The 25,982-nt window shown below is 38.3% G+C and overlaps 5 protein-coding genes across 5 annotated transcripts; 2 read left to right on the forward strand and 3 right to left on the reverse strand.

Annotated features, from left to right (window-relative positions):
* Positions 1 to 2,148: 2,148 nt before the first annotated feature.
* LOC121744552 (R3H domain-containing protein 2-like) lies at positions 2,149 to 5,796 on the forward strand. Its single transcript, XM_042138135.1, has 5 exons — positions 2,149 to 2,654; positions 3,055 to 3,757; positions 4,026 to 4,389; positions 5,058 to 5,439; positions 5,527 to 5,796. Exons 1-4 carry the CDS (start codon positions 2,402 to 2,404, stop codon positions 5,106 to 5,108), a joined length of 1,371 nt encoding a protein of 456 aa, XP_041994069.1. The 5' UTR covers positions 2,149 to 2,401; the 3' UTR covers positions 5,109 to 5,439; positions 5,527 to 5,796.
* A 220-nt stretch (positions 5,797 to 6,016) lies between these two features.
* Positions 6,017 to 8,291, reverse strand: LOC121744647 (pre-mRNA-splicing factor CWC22 homolog). Its single transcript, XM_042138241.1, is given in 5 exon segments — positions 6,017 to 6,675; positions 6,677 to 7,144; positions 7,232 to 7,434; positions 7,939 to 8,073; positions 8,238 to 8,291. Coding segments are annotated over 5 exon segments (1,368 nt in total). The 3' UTR covers positions 6,017 to 6,167.
* Positions 8,292 to 8,637: 346 nt separating this feature from the next.
* LOC121744708 lies at positions 8,638 to 14,410 on the forward strand. The gene is made up of 9 exons (XM_042138292.1): positions 8,638 to 8,741; positions 9,259 to 9,512; positions 9,587 to 9,798; positions 10,028 to 10,280; positions 10,374 to 10,586; positions 13,077 to 13,231; positions 13,302 to 13,520; positions 13,614 to 13,875; positions 13,964 to 14,410. The coding sequence occupies exons 2-9, from the start codon at positions 9,261 to 9,263 to the stop codon at positions 14,261 to 14,263; spliced, it is 1,866 nt and encodes a 621-aa protein (XP_041994226.1). The 5' UTR covers positions 8,638 to 8,741; positions 9,259 to 9,260; the 3' UTR covers positions 14,264 to 14,410.
* A 60-nt stretch (positions 14,411 to 14,470) lies between these two features.
* Positions 14,471 to 17,936, reverse strand: LOC121744706 (diphosphomevalonate decarboxylase 2-like). Its single transcript, XM_042138291.1, has 10 exons — positions 17,490 to 17,936; positions 16,814 to 17,012; positions 16,377 to 16,440; positions 16,195 to 16,258; positions 16,028 to 16,108; positions 15,834 to 15,920; positions 15,510 to 15,667; positions 15,354 to 15,402; positions 14,952 to 15,076; positions 14,471 to 14,853 (listed from the first exon to the last, which is right to left on the reverse strand). The coding sequence occupies exons 1-10, from the start codon at positions 17,697 to 17,699 to the stop codon at positions 14,640 to 14,642; spliced, it is 1,251 nt and encodes a 416-aa protein (XP_041994225.1). The 5' UTR covers positions 17,700 to 17,936; the 3' UTR covers positions 14,471 to 14,639.
* Positions 17,937 to 19,070: 1,134 nt separating this feature from the next.
* LOC121743062 lies at positions 19,071 to 25,385 on the reverse strand. The gene is made up of 13 exons (XM_042136243.1): positions 25,044 to 25,385; positions 24,470 to 24,586; positions 24,109 to 24,173; positions 23,493 to 23,598; positions 22,802 to 22,873; positions 22,675 to 22,734; positions 22,475 to 22,604; positions 22,210 to 22,403; positions 21,917 to 22,101; positions 21,195 to 21,322; positions 20,748 to 21,022; positions 20,092 to 20,332; positions 19,071 to 19,932 (listed from the first exon to the last, which is right to left on the reverse strand). Exons 1-13 carry the CDS (start codon positions 25,299 to 25,301, stop codon positions 19,289 to 19,291), a joined length of 2,475 nt encoding a protein of 824 aa, XP_041992177.1. The 5' UTR covers positions 25,302 to 25,385; the 3' UTR covers positions 19,071 to 19,288.
* Positions 25,386 to 25,982: the final 597 nt, after the last annotated feature.

Genomic DNA, 25,982 nt, shown 5'->3' on the forward strand with positions numbered 1-25,982 from the left:
AAATTGATATAACTTTCTAAAAATGAAATGCACATATTTTTGTGGGACGGACGAAAATAAAAAGTGCATATATTTTTATGGGACAGAGGGAGTAAAATATATACGATATAATTTTTACATAATATTCGATGACACTAATCTACGCTATGTGCGAAGTAGTAGTACTTTTCATGTTTTATAAGTAATATTTATGCAAACTTTTCATGTTTATAGTAATATTTATGCGAAGTATGGTGGCATTAATCCACCTCATATACTGCTTTTTACGTGCTATAATATGTATGCCAATTGCTACAATATTTTATCGTTCCATAATTTTTCCCGTTGTAGTTGTAATAATAACAGAACCCAAAACAAAATTTTATGAATTTATTGAATTATTTCTTAGAGCATCCACAATGGCGCCCGTCCCGACGGACGTCCGGCCGGCGTGCCGGAGTTCCGCGCGGGACGTCCGCCATTGTGCAGCGATGACGCGGATACGGACGTCGGCTGTAGACACCGGAGTTCCGCCGCGTTCCCGGGACGTCCGTCGCGACGCCCTTGCGGACGTCAGTCATTGCGTTGACTCCACGGACGTCCGCGCGTACGTCTCGATTTTTTTTATTTTTTTTTCAAAAATTCTACAAATACGGCTCGTTGAACTTCATTTCATTCGCACCACTTGCATTAATGAGTATCTCTCTCTAAATATTTTTCTTTCGAAGATAAATGGAGCATCACGATAGTGATTCCCCCGCCACGAGCGAGCCACAACGGGAAAAAGAGGACCGTCTGGAGCACAGAAGAGTGCATCGCGCTTGCGAAGGCGTGGATCAGCATAGTGGAGGATCCATATATCGAGGCTAACCAGCATATCGACAGGATGTGGTGGCGCATTAGCCAAAGCTACCTCCAATTCAAACCGCTAGGGGGAAGCCTCACAACGGAGAGCAATGCCGAAAACAGTGGGAGCGGCTGAAGAGGCAGCTCAGCCGATTCGCCGACATTTACACAAACAACTTCCGCTCGGCAACCAGCGGCATGTCTGCCGAGGATGTGAAGCTTCTGTCTCACCATCAGTTTATAGACGCTGCGGCGGGCTTCGGGGAATTCAAATATTGGGAGGTGTATCTTGTGGTGCAGACTTCGGCCAAGTTGACTGCGGGTGTTGAATCTGGCTGGCCGAAGCGGACGAAGATCAGCGTCTCCGAGGAGTATAGTAGCAGTGCTGGTTCCCACGAACCCCCCCCCGCCGAGGCAGAGTTCCCGACACCTTCATCGTCGGCCCACCGCCGTCGCCCGGTGGGGTAAAAGTCCACGGCGCGGATGGCGAGTGGAAGCACCAGCGGGTCCACCGAGGCCCAATCGGCAGCTCCTACCCAAAACGATCTCGAGCTCCCCTCACTCGCCCGCGTCGCGCAACATGAAACCCTGTTACGTGCAATGGTTGAATGGCGAATATCGACCGATCGCCATTACAGGTCGTCGCTGAAGGATATCATCAATAGTATGCAGCGCGATTTGGGGTTGAGTGACATGGCAGAGAGTGGCGACGAGGGGACTACCGACGGGGACGACTAGGGTACTGGCGGCGGGGAATCCGAGGAGTGAGACAACGATTTTTTTTAATTATGTAATTTTTTTTAATAATTATGTATGTTTTTTTTACTATGTATGTTTTTTTAAAATAAAGTGGTTGCAATTTCTCCGTATTTGTGTCGAAATTTTAATTCCGTAAATTGTTTTTTTTTTAATTAACTTCATATATTTATATCATATATATGAAGGAGGAAATTATAAATCAACTCCTATAACAAGGAGGAAAGACAAATTACGCCACACATGGTTCGAACTCGAGAACTCCAGGATGGACGCGGTATCCAGCACCCTTTACCGCTAGGCCAAGGGGCTTGGATAAAATTGTTTAAGTTGGTGAATTTATGAATTTTTATTATTGTGGGAAGTCCGTCGGGATGTCCTTGGGGATGTCTGCCACTGTGCAGTGGGATATCCTTATGATGTGGCAGTGCAGTGGAAAGTCCTTATTACGTGGCAGGATGTGTTTTTGGGATGTCCGCGGGGATGTCCGACGGGACATCCGCCCCACGGTAGGTGCTCTTAGACTTGTACCATTCCTATAGAAAGTGGTACATTTCCCACCGAGTAGAATCCGTTCATATTCCCGAAGAAAGGCATCACGTGGCTTGCACGTGCCGACCTCTCTCCCCTCTATCGTCTCTCTCTACAAACCCTAATCAAAACTTCACCTTTTCCCCAAATCAGCGCGCGGTTTAGATGAAATTCGACGGCTCTTTCGAATCGGACGCTCATATTCTCTCGAATTCGAGCTGGATTTGACGATTTTCTGTTCAATAACCAAGCACTGAAGACTAATCGGCCACGATTATTCGAAGAAACCATGGAAGGCTCCGGAGCGGCATCGCTGGGCTCTGTGGAGGACGGCCCGGAGTCGTGGGAGGTTGCTGACGTGGAGGAGAGCATGCGCCGGCTCATGCACTCTTCCAGAGAGGAGTCTTCTAGTATCAACTCCAACAAGCAGGAGGAGAGAGTTGAGGAATCCGGATCGGGTTTGGGTGTTTCGGAGGATTTGATCAACACAGTAGATCAGTTTTTGCGGGAAGCTATACAAAATCCTCGTGAGCGGCTCTCTGGTGAGTTTTTCATCTCTGACTGCTAATTGAAGAGCTGTGCATGTTTTGAATCATGAAATTCTCAGTTTTACCTCTGTAATCATGACTAGAGAACCGAGCTTAACTACTTGAACTGTCTTCCCTTCAGGCCTGGATTGATAAAAATAGATTAAAAAACTTATCTGGAATTCAAGCTCGATCTCTAAAAAAACAATCTATTGGTTTGATAAATGTTTATTATTGGCTCCTAAAATAATTAACAATCTTTAACACAAATTTTGAATTTTGATGGTTTTCAATCCAGCTAGAAAGTTTATACCAGATGATTATCATGTCATCGTCATCAACAGTATATTAGTACCTTGCTCGTCATCTTTTGTCTTGAATCCATAAAAAATCATGACATGACATGTTTGTGCAGTGTTGAGAATGGAGCAGGATGTGGAGAAGTTCATTCGGGACCCTACCAGGGAGCAGATGGAATTCCAACAGTTGCCCACTTCTTATTTACGCTTGGCTGCTCACCGTGTTGCACAGCACTACTCACTGCAATCCATGGTTTTATCGGATAATAACCTTCTTGATGGTTCTGGCTCCAAAATTATTGTTCGCAAGACTACTAATATCCGTCTTCCTTTGATTCGTCTTGCTGACATCCCTGTAAATCTACCTAATGAAGACGCTGGTGCGGTTAAGGTTGCAATCAAGCAGAGGCCACAAAAAGGGCATCTAAATAATAGCAACTCAAGTGCGCATTCTGAAAAATCAAACAGTGCAAAAAGTGTTGAAGAAAGAAAGGAGGAATACAATAGGGCTAGGGCTCGGATATTTAGTTCGAACAGCTCTATGCGGAGTTATGCTGCAAAACAGGGAAGTGATGGCAGGATTCATGATAATTTTCAGCATGGTTCCATAGGACTAACCAAGGCAGAAGAGAGAGGTGGTGGATCTGATGGGGTTATTGCCAGAAGCTTGTCCGAGTCTTCGACATCTAGCAGTAGGTTACCTAAGAGTAGGACAGAGAGAGAACCAATTGGAAGACCAAAGACAAATAGTCGGGTGGCGATCTTTAGGGACCGTGAAGTTGAACGGAAAGATCCTGACTATGACAGGAACTATGACAGGTATATTTAATCTTCCGTTTCCAACAACTTTTTACCCGTTTCTGATAGTCCTTTTTAGCTTTTACCATATCAGATCTCTTCATATCGAGATATGATTTCCTTGTATTTTATCTTTGTTGTGGAATGCATATTATTAGTTTGTCTGGTGATATCCTACAATGCAATGTTCTTGTGGAAATAGTAGTATGTTAATGACTTTAGAACAGCTTCAAAAGATGTACATCATCTTGTTAAGTAGTTCACGTTGATATATCAATTTTGTTTCCAGATACTTGCAGAGGTTTGATCCTGGCTTTGGATTTAGTGGAAGTCCGTACCCCATTCAGCCTATGTATGCACCTGCAGTGAATTACAACACTGAATTCCCACAGCTTGGATCTGGTCACCGACCCCCAATTTCTTCAGAGCACCAACCCATGCATCTTCCTCAACACATACCAGGGACGTGGATTGCCCCATCTCCTCCAGCTGGCATTGGATATGGTCATGCAGAAATGCCTCCTTTTAACTCTGGTCATGTAAATACACAACCAAACTCTGGTCTTTATTTACATTCTCCTCAATACCCTTGTCAACGACCTGGAATGCCATATCTCCATCCTCTTGATCCAGTTCACCAGCCGTTTTCACAGGTATTATATGTAAAATGAATCGCTTCAGTTATCATGATGTGCTTAAAGGTCACACATCATATGACTTGGAATCATTAAAATTATTTGATGGAAACAGTTCCTAAGTGTATTTTCATGATACTATAAGTTATCTGTTATTACTGGTTTTAGCGTATAATGGAGCTGCTGGTGTATTATGCATCACTTCCATGTGCAGTTTATGGATTAATGCTGTCCTTCATAATAAGTTGACAATATTACTCTAGATAAACGTAGCACTGGGAATCTATAGTCGTTTGCTTATTGTCATGATTCATGTTGAAGTTTGTTTCCTTACATGTCTGATACTCTGAAAATGTTTCTTTTTTTTCCCTTTAGTAACCCATTCTTGGTAATAGTGACATTGCTGTAACTGATGAAGCAATTGACTGCATTCCTTATAGTGTCACCCTATGGTTGGTTAGGGTGAGGACTTCATCTTTGTTTTCATTGCTGGTTGCTCTATAACTTCAAGAATGATAAATTTTGCTAACATTAGTGACTAATTGGATATATACCGTAGTGACACATGCTAACTACTATCATCCAATCTCAGGTGCATTATCATTATACAGTGTTACTGATGTGTTTGTGCATTCATTTTTAGACAATCATTTTTTATCCTAAGTTCAACTCATCTCTCTTTTCAGTCTCATCAGCAACAACCTGATGCAAGTTTCGGATTAGCCCGGCCCCGGTGAGGGGCTTGGGCAATGCCTGCACCCTCTCATGATTGAGTTGGGCATGGTTGACATGTTGCTGCTAGGGCAGCAAATTTGGCCCAACCGAGTATGGTGCAGGCATAAGAAACTGAGACATGCTGGATGGTGCTCAATCATGTGCTCTTTGCTTGTGCCCCTTCAGCTACTCTCAGTTTATATGGCTTTTGTCGTATAGACAGAGCTTGTGAACAGTGGCAGTGCAAAAGATTGTATGAGTTCCCTAGACCTCTGCTTTGCCACTGCTTGTGATGATGATGACAAAAATCCACCCATGAACTGCAACATATCAGTGTTCTGCGTTCGTCATGGGGTATATCAATTGCTTAGCGTTTGTCTCTTCTTTCTTGAAAAATAAAATCGAATTATTATCTTATTAGGATTTGCTTTGTTGTCACAGCACTGGTACATATATGGCTGCCTGCGACGCAGGATGAAGAATGTATCGAGTGAGGATATTGCCTGTCTGTTAGTCGGCTGAATATAATTTGGTTAGACTTGTGGTTATTATGACTTCTCTTATGCTTAACAGTTTGATTGAACATCTTAAATTCTATGCTAGCAACTGTAATGTCCCATTTTATGCCTTCTGTTGCACTCAGTTTACTGGCATCGTTGCTATTCTAACTGTGAATTAATAAATCTTAACAGTTTGATTAAACATCTTAAACATCGTTGCTAGATTCTCCTTTTAATTAATTTTAACTTAACTAAGGCAAAATTATCCAAGTTCCGATACAATTAATTGAGATAGCATTTTAATTTCCTTTGTAAGATACGTAAAGTATAGTAAAAAAAACTTTAAGATTAATTAAATTAATTTAATTATGAAAAGCTCATATAAAAGTTTGGCTGGATTGCTATCTAGTCTAGTATTATACGGTCAGCCATTATGGAAATATATTTCAATTCACATCTATAGGCTATAGCCTTTTACACATTTCAAAATCTTTAGATGATAACCATGCTACAAAAAGTTAATACTCATATCACTACGGGATTAATGTATACATCACCACGAGATTAACTAGGAGTACTATACTATACATTAACTTTCCTTTTCTTCTGCTTGCCTTCGTTCTGCATGTTCTTGAGATAATCACGCTGGTTCTCTGTGATCCCACCAAGTCCTATGGAAGTGAAGAAGTTGATAGCAAACCTAGTGTTCTTCGGATTGTCCTTGGGAAAAATAGACTCGAAAGAGTCTTGACTCAGGCGTTGATTAAGCAACCGGAGTCCCAGGTGTCCGGACAGCTCCTGCAAGAGAATCTTGATGAAGATCCGAGACGAAGAAGTAGTCTCCTCTTCGGTCAACTGAATGCAGTCCAAGATGCGCCACTGCAACGCGTCCGTGGCCAGCAAATGAGCGAATAGTTTTGCGACATTTATCAGTTTAACTGTCTCCACCTGGTGAATTTTGGAGTACTGGTCGGCAAAACATTTTTCAAATGTCTCCTGGTATATTCTGTTCGTCATGCACAACCTCTGCCCGAGGAGTCCGTAATAGCGGAGGTAATTTGTCTGCTCACCGCAACACTCCAAAACCATGACACAGCTCCTTCTCCAGAACAGATATGTCGATCCTCAACAACTTGTGTCCAGCTTCTTCAAAATCAAGACTTGACTTGATTGTCAAATAGATGGTTCTCCGGAGGTTAACCAAGTCTGTCCCGGTCTCGTCTTTTATCTGCTCCTCGTCCTCTTCCTCATTGCTATCCACTGAATCTGCAATTTGGTCTTCATCATCTTCATCTTCATCTTCAGGTAGTATTTGCCTCTTTAGGTCCTCATACATCCTCTCATTCTCCACGAACTGGGGATCTGGCTGGAAGACATCTAAATCACCGTCACCATCTATCTCATCCAAGAGAGAAACTTGATGAGTGAATTGGTCATCCTGCTCCACCAGGTCCAGTTCTGGACGCATAATCTGAAACTTTGCTGCCTTCCGCAACGCAAAGAGGCCTTCAATCAAGAACTGGACACGCTTATCTATATCTCCTTCGTGAAGAATCCCTCTCAAGCACACCTGATAAGATCGAAGAAACAGTGTTTCAGAGAGATATATCCTGCAAAAATCAACAACTAAAATCTAGTTTTTTTGCCTAAACAATAACAAATTCATTCCTTTGGGGCAAAGGTCCTGCAGCAAGGATCCACATTCTGCAACAAACCCAACAGCTACTTCAACACTATTATCGGTCGGCTTCTCCAGCAGCAACGTCAGCAGCTCAAGGCCGATAAGCTCATCAACTATCCGCTGATTCAACAGGTGAGCTATGAATTTCACCGCCGCAACTAGTTGTGTCTGCCACAAGATTTTAACGAAATTGGGGAAAAGATTAGGGTTCGACCACCACAAGATTTTCACCATAACGCACAATCAAGCACAGGTATCACCATAACACACAATTAAGCACAGATTTTCAAGGTTTTACCGAAATTAGGGAAAAATTAGTGTTTTACCGCCAAAAGATTTTCAGCTGTCACACACAATTAAACACAGATTTCACACAATTAAGCAGAGATTTTCAAGGTTTTAACGAAATTAGGGGGGGGGGGGAAATTAGGGTTTGACCAGGTAAAAGAAAAAAAAATAGGGTTTGACCGCCAACAAGATTCACACCATAATGCACAGTTAAGCACAATTTCACCATAATACACAATTAAGTAGAGATTTTCAAAATTTTAACGAAATTATGGGGGGAAAAATTAGGATTTGACAGCCAAAAATTTTTCATCATAATGCACAATTAAGCACAGATTTTCAGCATAACACAGAATCGTATTCAAACGAATTTAAGATACAAACCTTGTCGTTGCGTTTATACGCCCTCTGCAGTTGCAGTACGATCCTCCGCAGCAAAAGATGGCCTACTTGAGGGAACTTGGCGTTGAAGACAGAAATCAGAGCTGCGGAAACGTGAGTGAATCCCGGCGACGCGATCTGGTTTGATATTCAAGGCTGTTATCCGAGATTTCCATTGATCAATGTCGATCCTAAATTCTGTGCACTGTTATATAGATTTGTAAAGGAGATCGATACCTATATGGATTACGGATTACGGATTACGAATAAACACTCTTGATCGTTATTTCCTTATGAACAACCAACTTAATCACTATATTTCCATACGAAACATATCCATATTTGATTATTTCCATAACAACAATATTAACGAAAATACACATTTCCATATTTGAGGAAAAAAATACATTATTTAATTAGATATTGTGCATATCTGTTCCGCAATCTTGAGAGCAAATATTGTTTCAATCAATGAAATATTACTAAATTTATGATTTAACGTATATAAACGAGTTATTTTCATGTATAGGTGAGCCAATCGAGCAATATAATTATTGAATATTACACGCGTAGCTATTGCATTAAAGTCTATATAAAGTCCATATTAGTATTTTTTTTTGGTAATTTTCTTTGCTTAGAGTTAACACAAAGTATAGTCTTACCAACCCAATTTCTCTCGTCACTTTCAAATATTGGGCTTTTCACATTTCAACTTCCGTTTTTCAAATACTATCAACTTCCATTTCTCCCTCACACACACACAATGCATTAGCTGAAGCAATCTCTACAGAAAAAAAATCATAGAGGTGACAATATTTTGTTGAATTCGTACTGTTTGATCACTTTCACTTTCACATTATTCCAATTTCGGTTTGTTGATATATCTATGTGTGATCTTGTGTGTGTTGATTTAGTGGGATTGTTAGGAAATTTGTAATGATGTTGGTGTGTTCATGAATGATCCTCTGTTTCTTTGGAATTTGTAAGCTGTTTTATTGTTAGCAACGTATAATAAAAATGAAAAATTATCTGAATTCTGCTGTATTTAAGCACTATGAATTTGGGTGCATGGTGAAACTAGGTTTTCAATCCCACATTATTCCAATTTTTATTGTTATTTTGTGCATACTAACACACAATGATGTCATACATTCACATAAATTGTGTTTAATTCAAGACTATAAAGTGATCAATGCCTCTGGTTTTGTGAGAATTAGATTTGATCATAGAAATTGAGTGCCATGAATGTAGGGTTATAACCTAACAAGGAAATGAATTCTCAATTCAAGATTCTCAAATGATGTGTTTTTCCCCTATTCACAGCAATGTCTTGGGAAATCAGTGTGGTATTGTTGATTGGGTTCGTGGCATGGGCTTACCGGCCCTTCCGCCCACCACCACCATGCCTCTGTGGCACGAAGGGTGGGCCACCCCTTGTAGGACCTAGAATCAAACTTAGGGATGGAAGGAACTTATCATACAAAGAGCATGGAGTCCCCAAAGAGGCAGCCAAATACAAGGTCATCTTGGTCCATGGCTTTAGCTCTAGCAAACGCGAAGCCTCCATCACTGCCACGGTACCAACGTTATCCCCTTTTGCTATGGGGGAATAGGAACATTGCAAATGATTATCTATTTATGCTTCCAACAGGATTTGGTGGAGAAACTGGGCATATACTTCGTGTCCTTTGATAGGCCGGGTTATGGAGAGAGCGACCCTGACCCACAGAGGACCATAAAGAGCCTAGCATTAGACATAGAAGAGCTCGGACATCAGTTAGAACTTGGTGCAAAGTTTTACATCATTGGAACTTCCATGGGAGGACAGGCTGTCTGGGGATGCCTCAAATACATTCCTCATAGGTAACAATATTTTGCCTCGGATCACATATTTTGCTCTATAATTTGGCCTCAGATCACATATTTTGCTTTATTATTTGGCCTCAGATCACATATTTTGCTCTATAATTTGGCCTCAGATCACATATTTTGCTCTATAATTTTTGCCTCAGATCACATATTTTGCTTATTTATTGATATGTTTAGGTGTTTTTCCTTGGTAAATTCTTTATGACTTTATAAACTGTGATAGGCTAAAAGGGGCTGCATTGTTAGCTCCAGTAGTGAACTACTGGTGGCCTTGTTTTCCCTCTGCTTTAGCCGCAGAGGCATACAATCTCCAACCCGTGCAGGACCAGTGGGCGTTGCGTGTTGCACGCCACGCCCCCTGGCTCGTCTACTGGTGGAACACTCAGAAATGGTTCCCGGGCTCCAGTGTTGCTGCTGGGACACAAAACTTCACAGCTCCCGACCTCCAAATCATCGCCAAAATGGCTGCCTCAGGAGTGTCTCACAAGGTACACTTTCCCTCACAGGGCAGTGCCATTAGCATCTTCGGTTTCTTGCTGACATGACTGCTCGATCGTTGATGTGACCAGGCGTACGCGACGCAGCAGGGCCTGCACGAGTCCTACCACCGCGACATGATGGTGGGATTCGGGCACAGGGATCTTGATCCAATGCAGCTTGAGGATCCCTTCCCACATGGAGAGGGCTCTGTTCATCTGTGGCATGGCACTGATGACGGGGTCGTGCCCGTGTCGCTTCAACGGTACATTGCAGAGAAGCTGCCATGGGTGCAATATCATGAGCTTCCAAATGTTGGACATCTCTTCTCATGTGGTGAAACTGATGTCAAAAATGCTATATTGAGCAAGCTTTTGATGGCTGATAAAATGGTTCACTGATTTTTTTTGCTCATTTTTATGCAATGAGTATGATTGTTACTTAAATTTTATTTCAATTCTAGTTGATTCTTTATGTGAAGAACCTTTACAAGAACAAGTCTGAGCATCAAGATTGTGCAAACATTTTTTTCATTGCATTTGATTGATGATTGCTGGTTTTGAGGGTCTTTCTTGATGAATAATGATATTACCAAAATTTAATTATTATTACGTTAATTTTTGTTGTGTAAGTCTTACTATGCTGTGATCATGGGGTTTTATGAGTTATGACTTTTATTCATTGTGAATTATCAAGAATTAGTTATGGCTTATTTATTGTACAACTACTGCTATTATGGATGACAAAGATACTACTCACAAGTCACAACCTAAAAAAAATTAACAAATGTTAGAAATATCTATTTTTATGAATTACTTCAGCCGTTCCGCAATAGGAGTCCTATTTAGCTATAGCATTGATTTTTAAAAAATGTAATGAAAAATGAATTAAATAAGTTAGTGGAATATGAGTCTCACTTATATATATATTAGTTTTATAATAAAATGTGAATGAAATAAGTTGATGCAATGTGAGACTTATTTACCATTTATGGTAAAAATAAAATAAGACTTTTATTGTGGGACGGACCAAAATGATAAAATAGAACCCTTATTGTGGGACAGAGGGAGTAATTATGTGCCATAAAGTATAGGAGTACTAAAATTTTGATTTCTTACCACACATAAACTTTTACATTTTTTAGTATTTGATAGAAGTTTAAATATTATTGTCCTATATCAACTTTTAGGAGTATGATTTGAAAGCTCTCAATAATAGCTAAGTGTACATACATACATACTACTATAAAAATGAAAACATAGAGTTTCGTAATAATGACTTTCAAATTATTTTAGATTATCTTTATTCACTAAAATCCAAAATTATGAATACTACTGTATTAGAAAGCTATCACTTAGCAGCAATAATTTTAAAATTTATATCAAACTCAGGATAACCAAGTTGATTATTTTTTATATTAATAATAAAATTAGTTAAACATAAAAAATAAGAAATAATTTATATATTTACTACCATTTAAACTCAACTTTATCAAATAGCAAATATTAATGTTAAATAAAACAAATTCAATAATAATGTGTTTAAAAATATACTCCTATTAAAATTATAAATTATTAAAATACTTCTACAATATTCTATCCGCAATTAATTGCAACGTGATGGCTACAATTTGCTACATACAAAAGGCTGAGAAATGGCAAAACTTCTACAACCACATTTTCATTATTTTGTTGATCTATCCCACCTACCAAATTTTAGGTGCGAAACTATATTCGATAACATTGATTTTTCTCCATTCGAATGCTATACATATGGGGAGTCTTAACATGTTTGTTAATGCATTATTGATCCTCACATTTAAATATTCAATTAAACACAAAATAACGAAGTATCACTCCTATTGAATTTTTTATCTTATCATTATAAATTCATAATAATTCTCTTCATTATTATGAGTTACTGATTTATAATATAGAAAGAAATAATAAATGATGAATTATGGATTAAAAAAAAGAAAATTTTAATTTATATGATTATAATATAAATAAAGTCAAATGTGTTAGTTGCTTCTGATATCAGATATCACTATCGAAGCAGTAGGCGTATCCACTTTGAGAAATATTTAACTTCAACCACCATTTCATAAACTAAACCGAATTTTTTCACTCTTTGTTTACTTTGCTCTTTGGTTTCTGAAACTGGTGGATTAACTCATTAGCTGAAGCAATCCAAAGAGCACTCTGTCTCTCAAAGGTTGAAGCTTTTGGTAAGTACTTAATTTCTGTTTGAGATTTTTCTTGCACACAATTCGATTTCAGATTCTTTTTGTATGTGTCTTTTTGTTTGTTTTATAATGATGGATTGTTGGAGAAGTTGTATTTGTTTCCATTTTTAGATTCATATTCATAAATATATTCATGTTATCCTGTTTCTTGAAAATTTTAGTTGTGCTTTTTGCTGTGAATTTGAATTCTTGGAGTTGCTTATTCTGAATCTGGGATTGTATTTCCGATTTCAAGAAAAATCCATGAAGCTTTTGTTTTTTATTTTTTTGGGAATTTTGATTAGTGTCTTCTCACGATTCTAGTATTTTAGTGGCAAATAATTATGCATATGATTAGTTTGTGACTGTTGGAGTAAGAGACTGTGCTAACCAATTCTTGCTCTCTTGATTTAAAATTTAGAGATCAAATTCTCACAAGGACGCATGTATAATAGTATTCTCTATGTCAGCTATGTTTTGGAAAGCTATAGCAGTGTTGTTGATCGCGATACTAGCGTGGTCATACCAAGCCTTGTGTCCTCCAACCCCTCGGCTCTGTGGTTCCACCGGTGGCCCATCAGTCGAAGGGCCTAGAATCAGACTTAGGGATGGAAGACACTTAGCCTACATGGAGCATGGAGTCTCCAAAGTGACAGCTAACTATAAGATCATTCTGGTTCATGGATTTGGCTCCAATAAAAACGAGGCTCACTTTGCTAGATCGGTATGGTTTTGAGGTGTAGAGCCCCTTTCTCTTTAGCTATCTCTGCTCTTGGTGAAGGTGACTTGTAAGTACTTTTCAGGCATTGGTTGAGAAACTGGGGATACACTTGGTTTCTTTTGATAGACCGGGCTATGGAGAGAGTGATCCCGACCCAAAAAGAACGATGGAGAGCATTGCGTTGGACATAGAGGAGCTCGGAGATAAACTAGAGCTCGGCCCCAAGTTTTACATCATTGGAACTTCCATGGGTGGGCAAGTTGTTTGGGGTTGCCTCAAGTACATTCCTCATAGGTAAAAAAATGATCTTTGATACTAAATTTACATCATTGATTCATAAGATCAACTGTTTGTGTTTGGTTATGTGAAATTGGTTTATGATGTCAGGCTAGCAGGAGTTGCGATGATAGCACCCGTTGTTAATTTTTGGTGGCCAGGTTTTCCTGCGAAGCTAGCAACAGAAGCATACTATGAGCAGTTCCCACAAGACCAGTGGGCGTTACGGGTGGCACACTACGCTCCTTCACTCGTTTATTGGTGGAACACTCAGAAATGGTTTCCTCCCTCCAGTGTTGCTGCTGGAAGACCTAATTTCACTGCACCGGATCTCCAAGTTCTTGCAAAGTTATCGGCTTCAATGGTTAACAGGGTACTTGTTTTCATCTCATTTTAAGAATGGCATGAGTCTGAGGAAACTGCTTTTACTTCAAATAGCTTCTTATCTTGCTTGTCGACAGCATTATTCAACGCAACAGGGGCTGTTCGAGTCACTTCACCGTGATATGATGATTGGGTTTGGGAGTTGGGGTTTTGATCCTATGGATCTTGATAATCCTTTCCTCGACAGAGAAGGGTCTGTGCATTTGTGGCAAGGCGATAATGATGGCTTGGTTCCCGTCACTCTGCAGCGCTACATTGCGAAGAAGCTCCCGTGGATACAATACCATGAAATGCCAAATGCTGGCCATCTGTTTCCACATGGTGACACCACCGCGACAGATGCTATCTTGAACGCGCTCCTGGTAGGCGACAAGTGATTTTAGAAATGTTCGATATCTGCACTGTGTTGTTATTCTTGTGCCTGTTGAGACTTCATGTTGATAGATGTAGCTTACAATGAGTTTTGGAGTACCATAATTGTGTACAAGGATTTTAAATGGGAGTTATACAGATATTTTCAAGTATCATATGTGTCTGTGTCTGAAGCAGCAGTTTTTGCATTACAATGAGATGGCAAACAAACATATGGCAAACTCAATTTATTTGTTAATATTTCTGAAGAAATGTTTACACAATGATTTGGTAAAAAAGCAAGATAAAATGGCTTAACAAGAAAAACTCATTACAACAATTAATGTAAGGTTCACAGCTTGAATTTTCTCAGTACGAACGCGACTTTTGAAATGTGGCGATTCACTTGGGCAGCCCAGTTTCAGGGTTAATAAGAGACTGGCTTTCGTCGGCCAGCACAACGGGTCCTCTCCCTGGTTTTGTGCAGATAAAGTAGCTAACATCTCCCTTACATCTCTGGGTTGAAGCATTCTCAGGAGGCGGAGCCAAAGCTTCGATATCCTTCAAGTCCTCAATGCCAGCATCTTTTAGTATCGTCTTATCTCCAATCACATAGCTGTGGAAATGGGGGTCGCATACAGAACATCACATGAGTTATCGTGTGTCAAGATTATATATGCAAGAAACACCTATAATGTGGGAACTCAGAACTACCTGTTCAAGTCAGCATCTGATTGAGGAGGGAACTGAAAGAGCAGCCTCTGAAGCAAAAGGGCTGCAGTCTTCCTGTCTTTTGAGATTAGAACTGCATTTGGCCCAGCATCAAAGGTATACGCCACCTGTAAATCATCTTTCTATTAGTAACCTTCTGGTTTAGCTAAAGTCGATCTTCAAATGACAAGATATTAATAGGAAGTGGGAATTCAAACAATCCAATTGTGGATAGGGAGTTGCGTTTCGACTATCTTGATTTCTTATCAGCTTGTGAAGATGAACAAAAAAGCTCACATCCAAAGAAAGTGGTAAAAATTCTGTTAGTTCTAAGGTGATTGTTCCGAAATGCAAGTTGAAAAAACTTCCCCTATTCATTCCAGATGTAAAGAGAAAGTGATTAACCTGAGGTGTTCCTTCATGACGATTCAATTTCTCAACACAGCTGATAATCCTGAAATATTCATGACTCGGTGAGCTTCAAAGTGATGATTTAAAAAAAATGCTCAATTATTTGAAATGATAATATGGTGTTGATTAGAACTGAAGAAGGGTGCTTGCCTGTGGGATGTGTCATTCATGTAGAATATGGGGGGCAGGGTGTCCAAGCAAACTGCATGGAACTGATTACTGTCCGCACAAGCCAGACGAGCAAAAGAAGGAAAATCACACTTAGCTATAGCTGCTTCCATTTCTTTTATACGCTTCGGTACTACTTCCTGTGATATTTCAGCAAGACAGTGGATTCTTCATTTCAGTCTAAAAACTCATGCCATACTATCCAACATAAAGACAAAGACAGCTAAGAGACTCGAGAGGGATTTCAAAGTGAGGCATGAAATATTGACAAAGTTCATACAGTATTAGGGAATGTCACTGGCATACCTTTGCTCTATGTTTTATAAGCTCACTGGTTTCAACCGTGTCACGCATTCCAGATGTACTACTAGTTTCCTTCTGTTTTGAGCTTACCTGAAATTCAAACAAACACCACTTAATAACAAGTAATATGCTATAATAACACAATTACACAATAAGCTAGTAAATGATGTGATGTTAAGATAGATACGGATACACACCACTGCAATAATAATAACGAGGTCATCCCAGTGCTTTTCATCGGCAAGTTGCACAGCAATACTGTCACTGCCATTATCCTCCTGCAGTCATCCAGGGAAATTAATTAGAAAAGTAATAATAATCAAAGAACAAAAAGTATATAAAATAATCTATTTACGAAAATTACTTTTCCCATGATCCACTTGACAAATCCACCATACAAGCTGCGGCAAGCACTTCCTGACCCTTGCCTGATATGTATACATAAAAAGATAGTAATTAATTTTGTACTACTAAATTCTATCGGTTCTGGTCAGAAGATAGTGAGGACATATCTGAGATCAATGAACTCGGGAAATCTATATTTACCTTGCAATAGCAGACAATTGGCTGTGATCTTCTTTCACATTCATGAGCTTTGCCAAGGAAAAAACTGAAAATAAAAATGATCACCTTAGTTAAAATGAATGTAGAACTCAAATATTTCAGCCACTTTACTATACTAAAAGACATTTGAAAATTGTAATAATGCCAACATATTTGTTGACAATTTGTGAACACAACTAGAATTTTGGGTGAACAACCGAAAACAACCATTCATAGTTTTTTTCTTTTTTTTTTGAGGTAAACAAACAGCAATTCATATTCAGGCAATCAGAAAGTTCATTTACAGTTTTACACAACTCTAAGAATAGAAATGCTTCATTGTTTGAAGGAGTGCAAGATAATTATGTGATGTGGAACAGAAAAAAAAAGGCAGGATCTTATAATTTTTTAAGCAAGTGATTGAGTGAATATCAAATTACCTAGGCATGCCAAACCAGCAGCCGATGATGCTAAACCAGCAGCAGTAGGGAAATTGTTATAAGAAACAATGTGCACACACAGCTTCTCCCAGTCCTTTTTTGTGATCTTGATTCCCCTCTTCTCATCCTCATAATCAGTAGCACGCGAGCGAATTTCCCTCAAGACATTTTGGAACCTGCCTCCAGAAAGAGATACCTCCTACACAAGCGAAAAATACATAAGATATATTGCATTGTCAAAATCCTAGTTAGCACAGGGCTAATCGAACGGATACAGCACACATCTTTCTTAACCCTCCCAAATAGTCGTATCGAGCTACAGCAATGATGGACACTAGCCAATCCGGGTTATTCCTGCTCAATATCTCCTGTCATTCTACTTATAACTCTACATTCCTTAGCAGACTCAACTCACTAGTTGAACAAGCCCATCTTTAAATTTATACAGTTCATTTTAAAACCTAGATGAAGACCAAAACAACCAAATCTTTAATCATATTCATAAATCTCTTCAAACCTCAAATTAAACTGGAAGAATTTAGTGCAGAAATCATCAGTTCAAGCCTGAATTAACACACACACACACACATTTGTATACAGAATACAAATAGGTCAAACAGCATCAACTCAAACAAAATTAAAGAGGAAAGCAAGAAAAAAATCGATCAAAGTGTACCTTCCCGTTGAGCCAGATACGATCGTGAGTGAAGGCAGGGCTGACAGCGACGGAGGTGGTGGTGCAGAGGTGGCCGGGGTCGAGAGTCACACTGATGCTGTCGTTGATCGGAAGAATCAGCTCCTCGTCCCTCTTCCCCCAGTACTTAATCACCGCTATGTTCGTCGGCGTCTGCGCCGTCACACTCAGAACCCATTTCTCCGCCGCCATGAAATTCTCTCGATTTCTGCGTTTACTGTGGCTGGTGTGGATCGGATCTGACAGGCTGAGGCGAAGTAGTTACGCAAATGTGTGTGGATTGAGTTGGTTTATAGGAATACGTTCATGCGCAGTGTGTGTGGAAGGGGTAGATTGGTCAGCTTAGAGGGACGCCATTGTTGAATTGATGAGCTTAAAAAACAGTTACGCTTCGTTACAAACTAGGCAGCAGCAATGTGTGCGCCGTATTTAGTATTCGAATTTTAGAAATTTACACAAAATATATTGTTCGATTGTACCATGTAATTTAGTAGGCAAGCTCAGAATCTTGACTGATTGCAACATCAAATCAATAACTAGATGATTTGAAAATTTATGAATTTAGATGACAAAATTTCAAACATTTCACTAGTGACATGGTATTTATAACTTAAAAGGATAAATTATCTGAAAAACTATGAATTTTTGCCAAATTCTGGTCAGTCTCATCACAATTTTTAAATATAAATCATAATTTTTATATTTTTTTCAATTATTTTGTTGCTTTGGATTTGTAGGGAATTGTGTATAATTTGGAAGTCAAAATACATTAATATAATCTTGTAATTGTATTTTTCAGATTATAATCATAGCTTTTGAGTACAGGTATATTAACATGCATAAATATAAGATTTAGCTTTTTATGTATACACACAATTTTTTTCATATTTAAATAAATAGAACAATTAAGAAAAATATCAAAGTCATAGTAGTAATCTCCTATAGTTAAAAGTTGTGAAATTGACAAGAGTTTAACCAAATTTCGGTATTTCTAAAACAAATTATCCTAACTTAAAAATCTATACTCCCTTAGTAAAGTGCTACTTAATTGACTATTAAGTGGTGGAGTGGTGGGTGGAGTGGGAAGGCTGCTGGAAATTGTCAATAAATATCATACAAGTATTAAAAATTGTACTCCACTAAGTCAAGTGTGGATCAATTAAAGAGAGTCTAAATTAGACAGCCAAGCTTTGAATATAAAAAGTGATGGTGTGCCTAAAATATTTAATATTAGTACTATTGTATCCTAAATGAATATAGGTCTATTTTGGGTGTAGCCTTCCTAATCTATTATTGGTACAATTGACAAAATAATTTCTTATAAACTAGTAGTGTGACTTGGCAATCTTATATTGGTACAAGGCTACTACCAGTATGTATTTTGAATGATATTATAATCACCAACTCTCTGTAAGCTGTTGTATTCAGAATTTTGAGATTTACAAATTTAAAAGTGAAGGCCACAACAGCCAAAGAAGTCAGCACCAATTGATTGACCTGTTGAGTCAAACTATGAAAATAATTCAGTTTTATCTCTAATAACTAAGATATAGAAACATGTGATAATTCATCCATCTTAAGATATTTCATTAGCGAATCAAACACACAGTTATCAAGAGATCACATATCCTTAAAATGGTAATTTTCACGACATTAAAATGTAGTAAACATAAACTACAACAACTCAACAATTTACTACTACCATCCATCAAAATTTGGTGTTGAACATACATCAGAGCATGCTCTTGAAGTCCACCAGTTAACCATCAGGTCTCAATAATCTAGTCAGAATCTGGATCGCCATCCACGATGTCAGGAAATACATCTTCAGCTTCATCGTCTACTTCAAACATCGTCTCATTACTTCTGTCGATTCTCGATAATGTAGCAGATATTCTTTCATATATATTCTCTGAAACAGAAACCGCACCACTCTCAGCTGTGATGTTGTTCTCTACTGGTGCAGCTTTCCCATTTGCAGGCTCTAGCTCGACGCTTTCCAACACGCCTCCACTTTGGTCACTTGCACTTTTGAAGCGTTTTGCTTCAATGCCATTGTTGTCAGGACCATTTTCTGAGGTTGTAACCTCATTTTTCTTGAGGACATCAACACCAGAACTGACTTCGTCAGCAGGGTCCATGGGCTGTTGCCTCTCTGTGACTTGTATCTCCATTTCATCGTCTTTTCCACGCCAATTTTCAATGAGATCGTCTTCTTCTGATTCAGGCTCATCATGTTGATAATTAGGAATTCGTCTGTCTCCACTAGGGTATACAGGATCGCGCAAGTGGCCAAGAGCTTTATACCCATCGTCATCGGAATTGAAATTCAACAAAGGAAGGCTCCTCGGGTGTATGAGCACTTCTAAAGCCAGCAGTGCATGCCCACAATGCTCAGCAAGTTTTGTGTCTGCTGCTTGCATGCCTGCAGAATACACAAGCATAAGCAACGGAGAGAAGCAGCAGAAAGAGCAACTCGTGTCTATATTCGTTATTGTGCAGCAGAAGAATCTATGCATACTCTTAGGAAATTGCATGTTTGTAAGATTCCAGAAAGGAATACCAACAGATCATAATATATTACCTTTACGGAAAAGCTGTAGACTGAGAGCCAGATGAGATGGGCGTACTCTGCCAGGCGAAAGAAGAGATGCCAGAAGTGCACGTAATGCAGCTACTTGGAAATCTGCCCATGTAGGCGTAGCATCACCTGATAGAAGAATTTTCCTTTCCTCCTTGGACCCACCTCTACAAGCATATGTGGCCACAGTTATAAGTAGTTTATCAACGTCTCCTCGCCAGCTTTCAGATCTAACTGAACCACCCTGTTAACAATTGTAGATTTGTTCAACTCAACGAATATAATATTACAAACACTCAACCATAGTCAAACTAAACAAGACAAAAAACAGCTATTACTAATTGGTTGGGTATGAGATAGTTTTAACTTGAACTAAACAGAAAACGATATTTCAGGTGTTAAGATGGACATCATTGTGGGCAACACGCTTAAAACATGAGCCGTGGTAATTTTTGGAAAGAATGGATTTCAATGTTGAAACGCCTAAGAAAAATTCTCAAAGTCTGGCACTTTGGATTTACCATCCATTAGAATGTAAAAGAGCATTTGAAAGGTGGTAGTCAATGTTATATCATCTATTTCTGAGTATACAAGATGGAATGAAACATTTCAAAGAAAAACTTGCATCTTAACTCATGATTATCGTCAGATGAACGTACCACAGTTAGGAGTGCTTCTAGTGCCTCCAACGCTGCAATCTTCACGGATATAGGAGTTGAATTAATTGACATTTCCTCTTCCAGGCCACCATGAGCGGGCTGCTCTTGCAATGAAACTTTACCACGCTTCCTTTTCTTATAGTGGACGTCATTGGACAATTCTGACTGCACCTTTGTGTTTGTACCTGAGCTTTTGACGTCCTTCTCAATCCCAAGGAAATCTAAGTCAACAAATACATTGCTGACAATATTCTGGCTAACATGAATTGCAAGCCCTGCCCAAAGAGCAAAAACAAAGACTATGACTAAAGGAAGAGTCCATTGCATACGTCCAACATAACACACGCACAATATAAACATTTTCAAGCTGAAATGCTGTAAATGTCATAGTAACAGGAGTCCACCCATCAGCATTTATTAATAAAAATTGAAAACATGTTATCATACCAACGCCCATTGATATTAGGAGGACTTTCAGAATTGAGTATGCTTTTATCTTCAGCCCAGGGATTTTACATCTGCTCAAGTATTCTTTCAGCAACTCAAAAATTTCCGCAACATAAGGTAAGACTTGGCTGCATGAAAGAAATTAGAAAGTCTGAACATCACCAAAGCTTGAAGAACTTATATTTAAAAATTAAAACTGAAGCACTTCGAAGAATTTTAACAGATAGTATTTACGTTCTAGAAGACATGACAGCAATAGAAACAAGACAATGATCTGTGAAGGAACTACTTATTTGTGGCCTCAGTGATCCTATAATCTTCCATCTGTACTTAAAATTTTAAATTCAAATCAGGCAGCTAATAAATGCTTGAGATTGTTACAAAAGTCAGTAAAGATTAGGGAACTCCGTTGAAATATCTACAATATTCTTCTACACTCGTCTTTTGGGTAGAATGTAGCTTAGGACCATAAGTCCCTTTTCAGTTATAATAGTTTCTTGGTGATTTATTCTTCTTTTTTCACTTTTACCTACATGGTGCCAAGTTGTCTCTTCTATAACACTCATTGATACAATACTGTGATATGAAATGGTATGCACTAAGACCTAAACCTGTAGCCAAAGATATAAACATGCTATCCTTCGAAGCACCACATCATATCAACATCATCAGTACAGTAATTCTTGTTTGGTATCAGTTGCTTTTGACAATATATGATATACCTGCCCAGCCCTTTGACAATAGCTGTGAGGATTTCCAGACTTTGGTATTGCATATTTGGGATTTCTGAACAAACAAATTCTTGTTTCAGGGTGGTCATGAAAGAATACGAAGATAGAGGCAAGAAACCATCGACCAATAGCACCCTCCCAGCAAGGGCTATTAAACCACAAATAGGAACATGAACCTGATATTTCATATAAGCGTTATTCTTTATTCTGCTTGGCAGAAAATCAAACCACAAAAGATGAATTCATGCTTTCATTCGAAAGCAGATGCAGAAATAAGAGAGTACCATAACAGGGTAAGGAGTTGTTAGCATGTCAGAACAGCACAGCAGAAGAGAAGAAATTCTAGATGCCAACAGTCGCTCGGGGCTCCTGGCTGAAATATCTGAGCTATGATCAGACACTTCTGAGCCTCCTAGTGGAGGTGGAGGTTCTTTGCCGGCCGGAAGCAAAGCCCTCATTGCTTTAGCATTTCTGGTCTCTGTAATAAAATGAATTAGATATGTGATTACTACTAATATCAGCAACTGCTAACGGAAATTCTCTTAGTACCTTCTTCTAGACCCTGGAATGCATCATTCAACTGGCTGTTTACATAAAGTAAAATCTTATTCATCATCAGGGACCAGCTATCCTCATCTCCTCTGGATTTTGGAAGAAGTGATAACCCATGGCCTAGGTTCTGTACCAAGTTTAATTTGGTAAGATTAAGTTTAACTTAGTGACAAATCAAATATTTCACAAACTCTCACCTTCAAAACACTTGGAGAGCATTTTCCAGATATGAGTTTTGAAACAATAGCAGCTTCAACCTAAAATAATAAATTCATTTATCAAATCTCTTCAAAATGTTTGCAGATTATAAGTGTAACCACTTACACTGTCATAATGTCGGTGAACTGCTGAAGGAAAGAAATCAATCAAGGTACGTAAAAGACACATAGCTTCTTCCTGCAGTTAATTCATCCCAGAGAAAAAAAAAGAAAAATGATTAAACTTGCACAGCAGAAACTATTACCATTCAATTAGTGTTATCAGAGTCAACATCTTCATAATAATGACTTGAAGGGCCATAAAATAATTTTGTCAAACATAGATGAAGTGAAACAAAAGAAAAAAAAAGGCAAGCTCAGTACAGATTCAGTATCCTTTGCTTATTTGTATTTTTTCCAATTATAAATATCTTCCAAAACATGTCATATAGTTAAATGAAAAGGAAGAATGTCTTTAACTAATTAACTACAAATCTATAAATAAAGATCTGAACTGACATGCCACTGATAGGTGCAATACTTTTGCATTCAAGATGCACTTGAATGAGTTTGCAATACAGATCCTTTTTAAACCAAACCGCAGATACCGTGGTTTAACTGCATGTCTGTCATAAACATATACTACCAATTTGATCACAAATCTTTCATTTACGTCACACTATTGAAAACAATGCTAACTAACCTTCACTTACATAATACATGTGCTGCCCATCTATCACAACTTTATCCAATACCAAAAAAATCCCACACAAAAACACATTAAAAATCAGTGCACGAGAATCCTGTGATATACCAACCAATACAACAGATGAGCTCTCCTCATTTAACAGCTTCAGTGACTGCTGAGTAACTTTTGTTGCCAGCGAAGTTGCATCCTTTTTCACATTTGAAAAATCATCCAGCCTAATGCACATCACAAAATTAGAAAACTAAACAATTCAAGATAGTGTTATAAGTTCACTACAGCTCAATCTTATATGACAGCTAGAATTAAACAGATCAAGTAGAACCTTCACATCTGACATGAAGACCCTAGTCCCTAACATAATTTTATGTAAGGCTCACTGGACTATATCTATCTCAGATTCTTTAATAGGTTGATACAAATGTCATATGGAGGTTTTTCTTTGTTTCCCATTGCCTATTAATTGAGAAGTGTAACTAATATGAGCACAGATATCTCTGCATACAACACGAGCGATGAATTGCAATTAAAAGTACATGTAATATTGAAGAATCTAAGTGTTTCTAATACATAGAATCTAAAGAATTACCATTATTCCACTATGGCATATTTCATACAAAACAAATAAAAAAGTGATCGACTCTTATATCTTTTTCAAGAACTAAATAGAAAAAACATGGATAACGATTAACGAACATACATACAATTACCAGTTCAGATATACATACCTTGTAAACATATCTGATAAAGAGGCACAAGAAGATGCCTTCACAAAATGAGAAACTTCAGAAGGCTGGTAAGAAGATAAAAGAAACAATGTAAACAAAAAAATATATATACATATTACAGTTCTGAATTATTTTAATCTCCTCAACAAGTTCTTTATGCTAATTAATTTTAGTGCAAAGAGACTTCAACTCTCAAATAACATGAATACACTACATCTTCAAAGTATCGGGTACCATGTAGAACTAGAACCATGGGACACCTAATAACAATATGTTTCACATTCAATTCTAAGGAATATGAACCAACAAATTAATTATGGTTGCACGATTACATGCTTAGCTACTAAACAGCAAAACATACCTGTATATGTACAAGAAGCTTGTTCAACCAAACATCATATGAAGTTAAGAAGCGCTCTGAACTGCACTCTTGACAGGTCAATCCAAGTAAACATATCCCAGCCCAACACTTATCTGGCTATAGAACGTCCATGAACACCAAAAAAACATATAAGCACACATCACCATAATTATTAACTTGATTTCATAAATCCCCCAGCGACCATAAACATGTTGAAAGACACCAAAGAGTAGAAGAAAATAGAAGGAAAAAATATTTACGAGATGAACCTACATTACACCAGTACTTAATACAATTGATGCCCTAAAAGAAATCCATTGGGCCAGGATAAAACCAACAGAAGAAAAGTTCACTTTGTCTTTATTTTAATTTTACATTGGTGAGTAAATTAGGAACATATCTCACCCATTCCACATTTCAGTCAAACTACTAGAAGCAGTAAAATTCTGAATTGGAACTATTTGATTGTCTAAATTACAGATACTACCACCAACAACACCTATCAACGAAGTCCCAATGCAATCTTGCTACTCAAACAGTGAAACAATTAAATGCAAATTACATTTCCTCTTACCAAATTGCTAGACGCCAACGCGAGCAATCGATTTACCCATGAATCGACGGCTGATTTCCAGGCGTCCACCAAATCCTGCTGGGCCTCAGGAGGTGCCCGCTCCGATAACAATTTATGGGTTTTGACGGCGGATACAACGTAGGACAGCTCCGAGGGGTTAGTGAAGGGGTGCTTCTCATCGGGAACGTACTCCCTCAGCAGAGACCGGAGCAACTTCGGTTTCATCGCGACATCGTACATGGCCTCCGGCGGCGACATCCTCCGCCGTTCTATTGGAGAAGGGTTTATGGTTTAGGGTTTTAGCAGAATACAGAGCTGAATTCAATTGTAAACTTTACGAGTTTTTTTTGTGTGTGATATTAGAAATCGCGCCAATAAACAAAACATAATAAAATTAGTAAATTAGTAATGCATTTTGTTTATCGTAAAAAAATAAAATTTTCTAGGGCCTTTTTAAAAAAAATCTACATGGACATTTCTCTTTGTCTCTCTTTACATATTAAGGGCCCAACAACAATGAATAAGGCCATAAGCCCATAACATGTTTTCTAATAATTAATTATATACTCCCCCGTCTCCAAATAATATGAATTTGGGTTCGACATGAATTTTAATAAGTAAGGGGAAAAGTAAGACAAAGAGGGAGAAAGGGTACTGGAAATATTGTTAATGGTAATGACATAAGTTGTAAATAAAATGATATGTAGGGTAGTATGCGGTTTGAATTTTTTAAAATTAAAAAGTTCATACTCTTTAGGGACGGACGGAAAAAAAATAGTTCATACTTTTTGGGGACGGATGAAGTATTTAAAATTAAAGTAAGCTTAATTTTCATTTTTGTTCATATTACCTAACCAGAATAAATGGCACACTCAACCTTACAAACATACTCATAAATTTAATTACTCCATAACTTGTACCATTACCATATCCATGCTC

Source organism: Salvia splendens, chromosome 8 (genome assembly GCF_004379255.2).
Source record: "Salvia splendens isolate huo1 chromosome 8, SspV2, whole genome shotgun sequence".
Lineage (NCBI taxonomy): Eukaryota > Viridiplantae > Streptophyta > Magnoliopsida > Lamiales > Lamiaceae > Salvia > Salvia splendens.

Bases quoted from the DNA above. Each gene is read 5' to 3' on its own strand.
- LOC121744552 (XM_042138135.1), top strand. From the start codon at position 2,402: ATGGAAGGCTCCGGAGCGGCATCGCTGGGCTCTGTGGAGGACGGCCCG. The intron at 3,758-4,025 runs GTATATTTAATC...TTTTGTTTCCAG, and splicing joins TATGACAGGAACTATGACAG to ATACTTGCAGAGGTTTGATC. The intron at 4,390-5,057 runs GTATTATATGTA...CTCTCTTTTCAG, and splicing joins TTCACCAGCCGTTTTCACAG to TCTCATCAGCAACAACCTGA.
- LOC121744708 (XM_042138292.1), top strand. From the start codon at position 9,261: ATGTCTTGGGAAATCAGTGTGGTATTGTTGATTGGGTTCGTGGCATGG. The intron at 10,587-13,076 runs CTTCCAAATGTT...GGTTCCACCGGT, and splicing joins CATGGGTGCAATATCATGAG to GGCCCATCAGTCGAAGGGCC. The intron at 13,232-13,301 runs ATGGTTTTGAGG...ACTTGTAAGTAC, and splicing joins GCTCACTTTGCTAGATCGGT to TTTTCAGGCATTGGTTGAGA.
- LOC121744706 (XM_042138291.1), bottom strand. From the start codon at position 17,699: ATGGCGGCGGAGAAATGGGTTCTGAGTGTGACGGCGCAGACGCCGACG. The intron at 16,109-16,194 runs GTAATTTTCGTA...GGATGACTGCAG, and splicing joins TCAAGTGGATCATGGGAAAA to GAGGATAATGGCAGTGACAG. The intron at 15,403-15,509 runs GCAAGCACCCTT...TGAATATTTCAG, and splicing joins ATGAATGACACATCCCACAG to GATTATCAGCTGTGTTGAGA.
- LOC121743062 (XM_042136243.1), bottom strand. From the start codon at position 25,301: ATGTCGCCGCCGGAGGCCATGTACGATGTCGCGATGAAACCGAAGTTG. The intron at 22,102-22,209 runs GTACTCTCTTAT...ATGAAATATCAG, and splicing joins CAACTCCTTACCCTGTTATG to GTTCATGTTCCTATTTGTGG. The intron at 21,323-21,916 runs GTATATCATATA...TCTTTCATGCAG, and splicing joins ATTGTCAAAGGGCTGGGCAG to CCAAGTCTTACCTTATGTTG.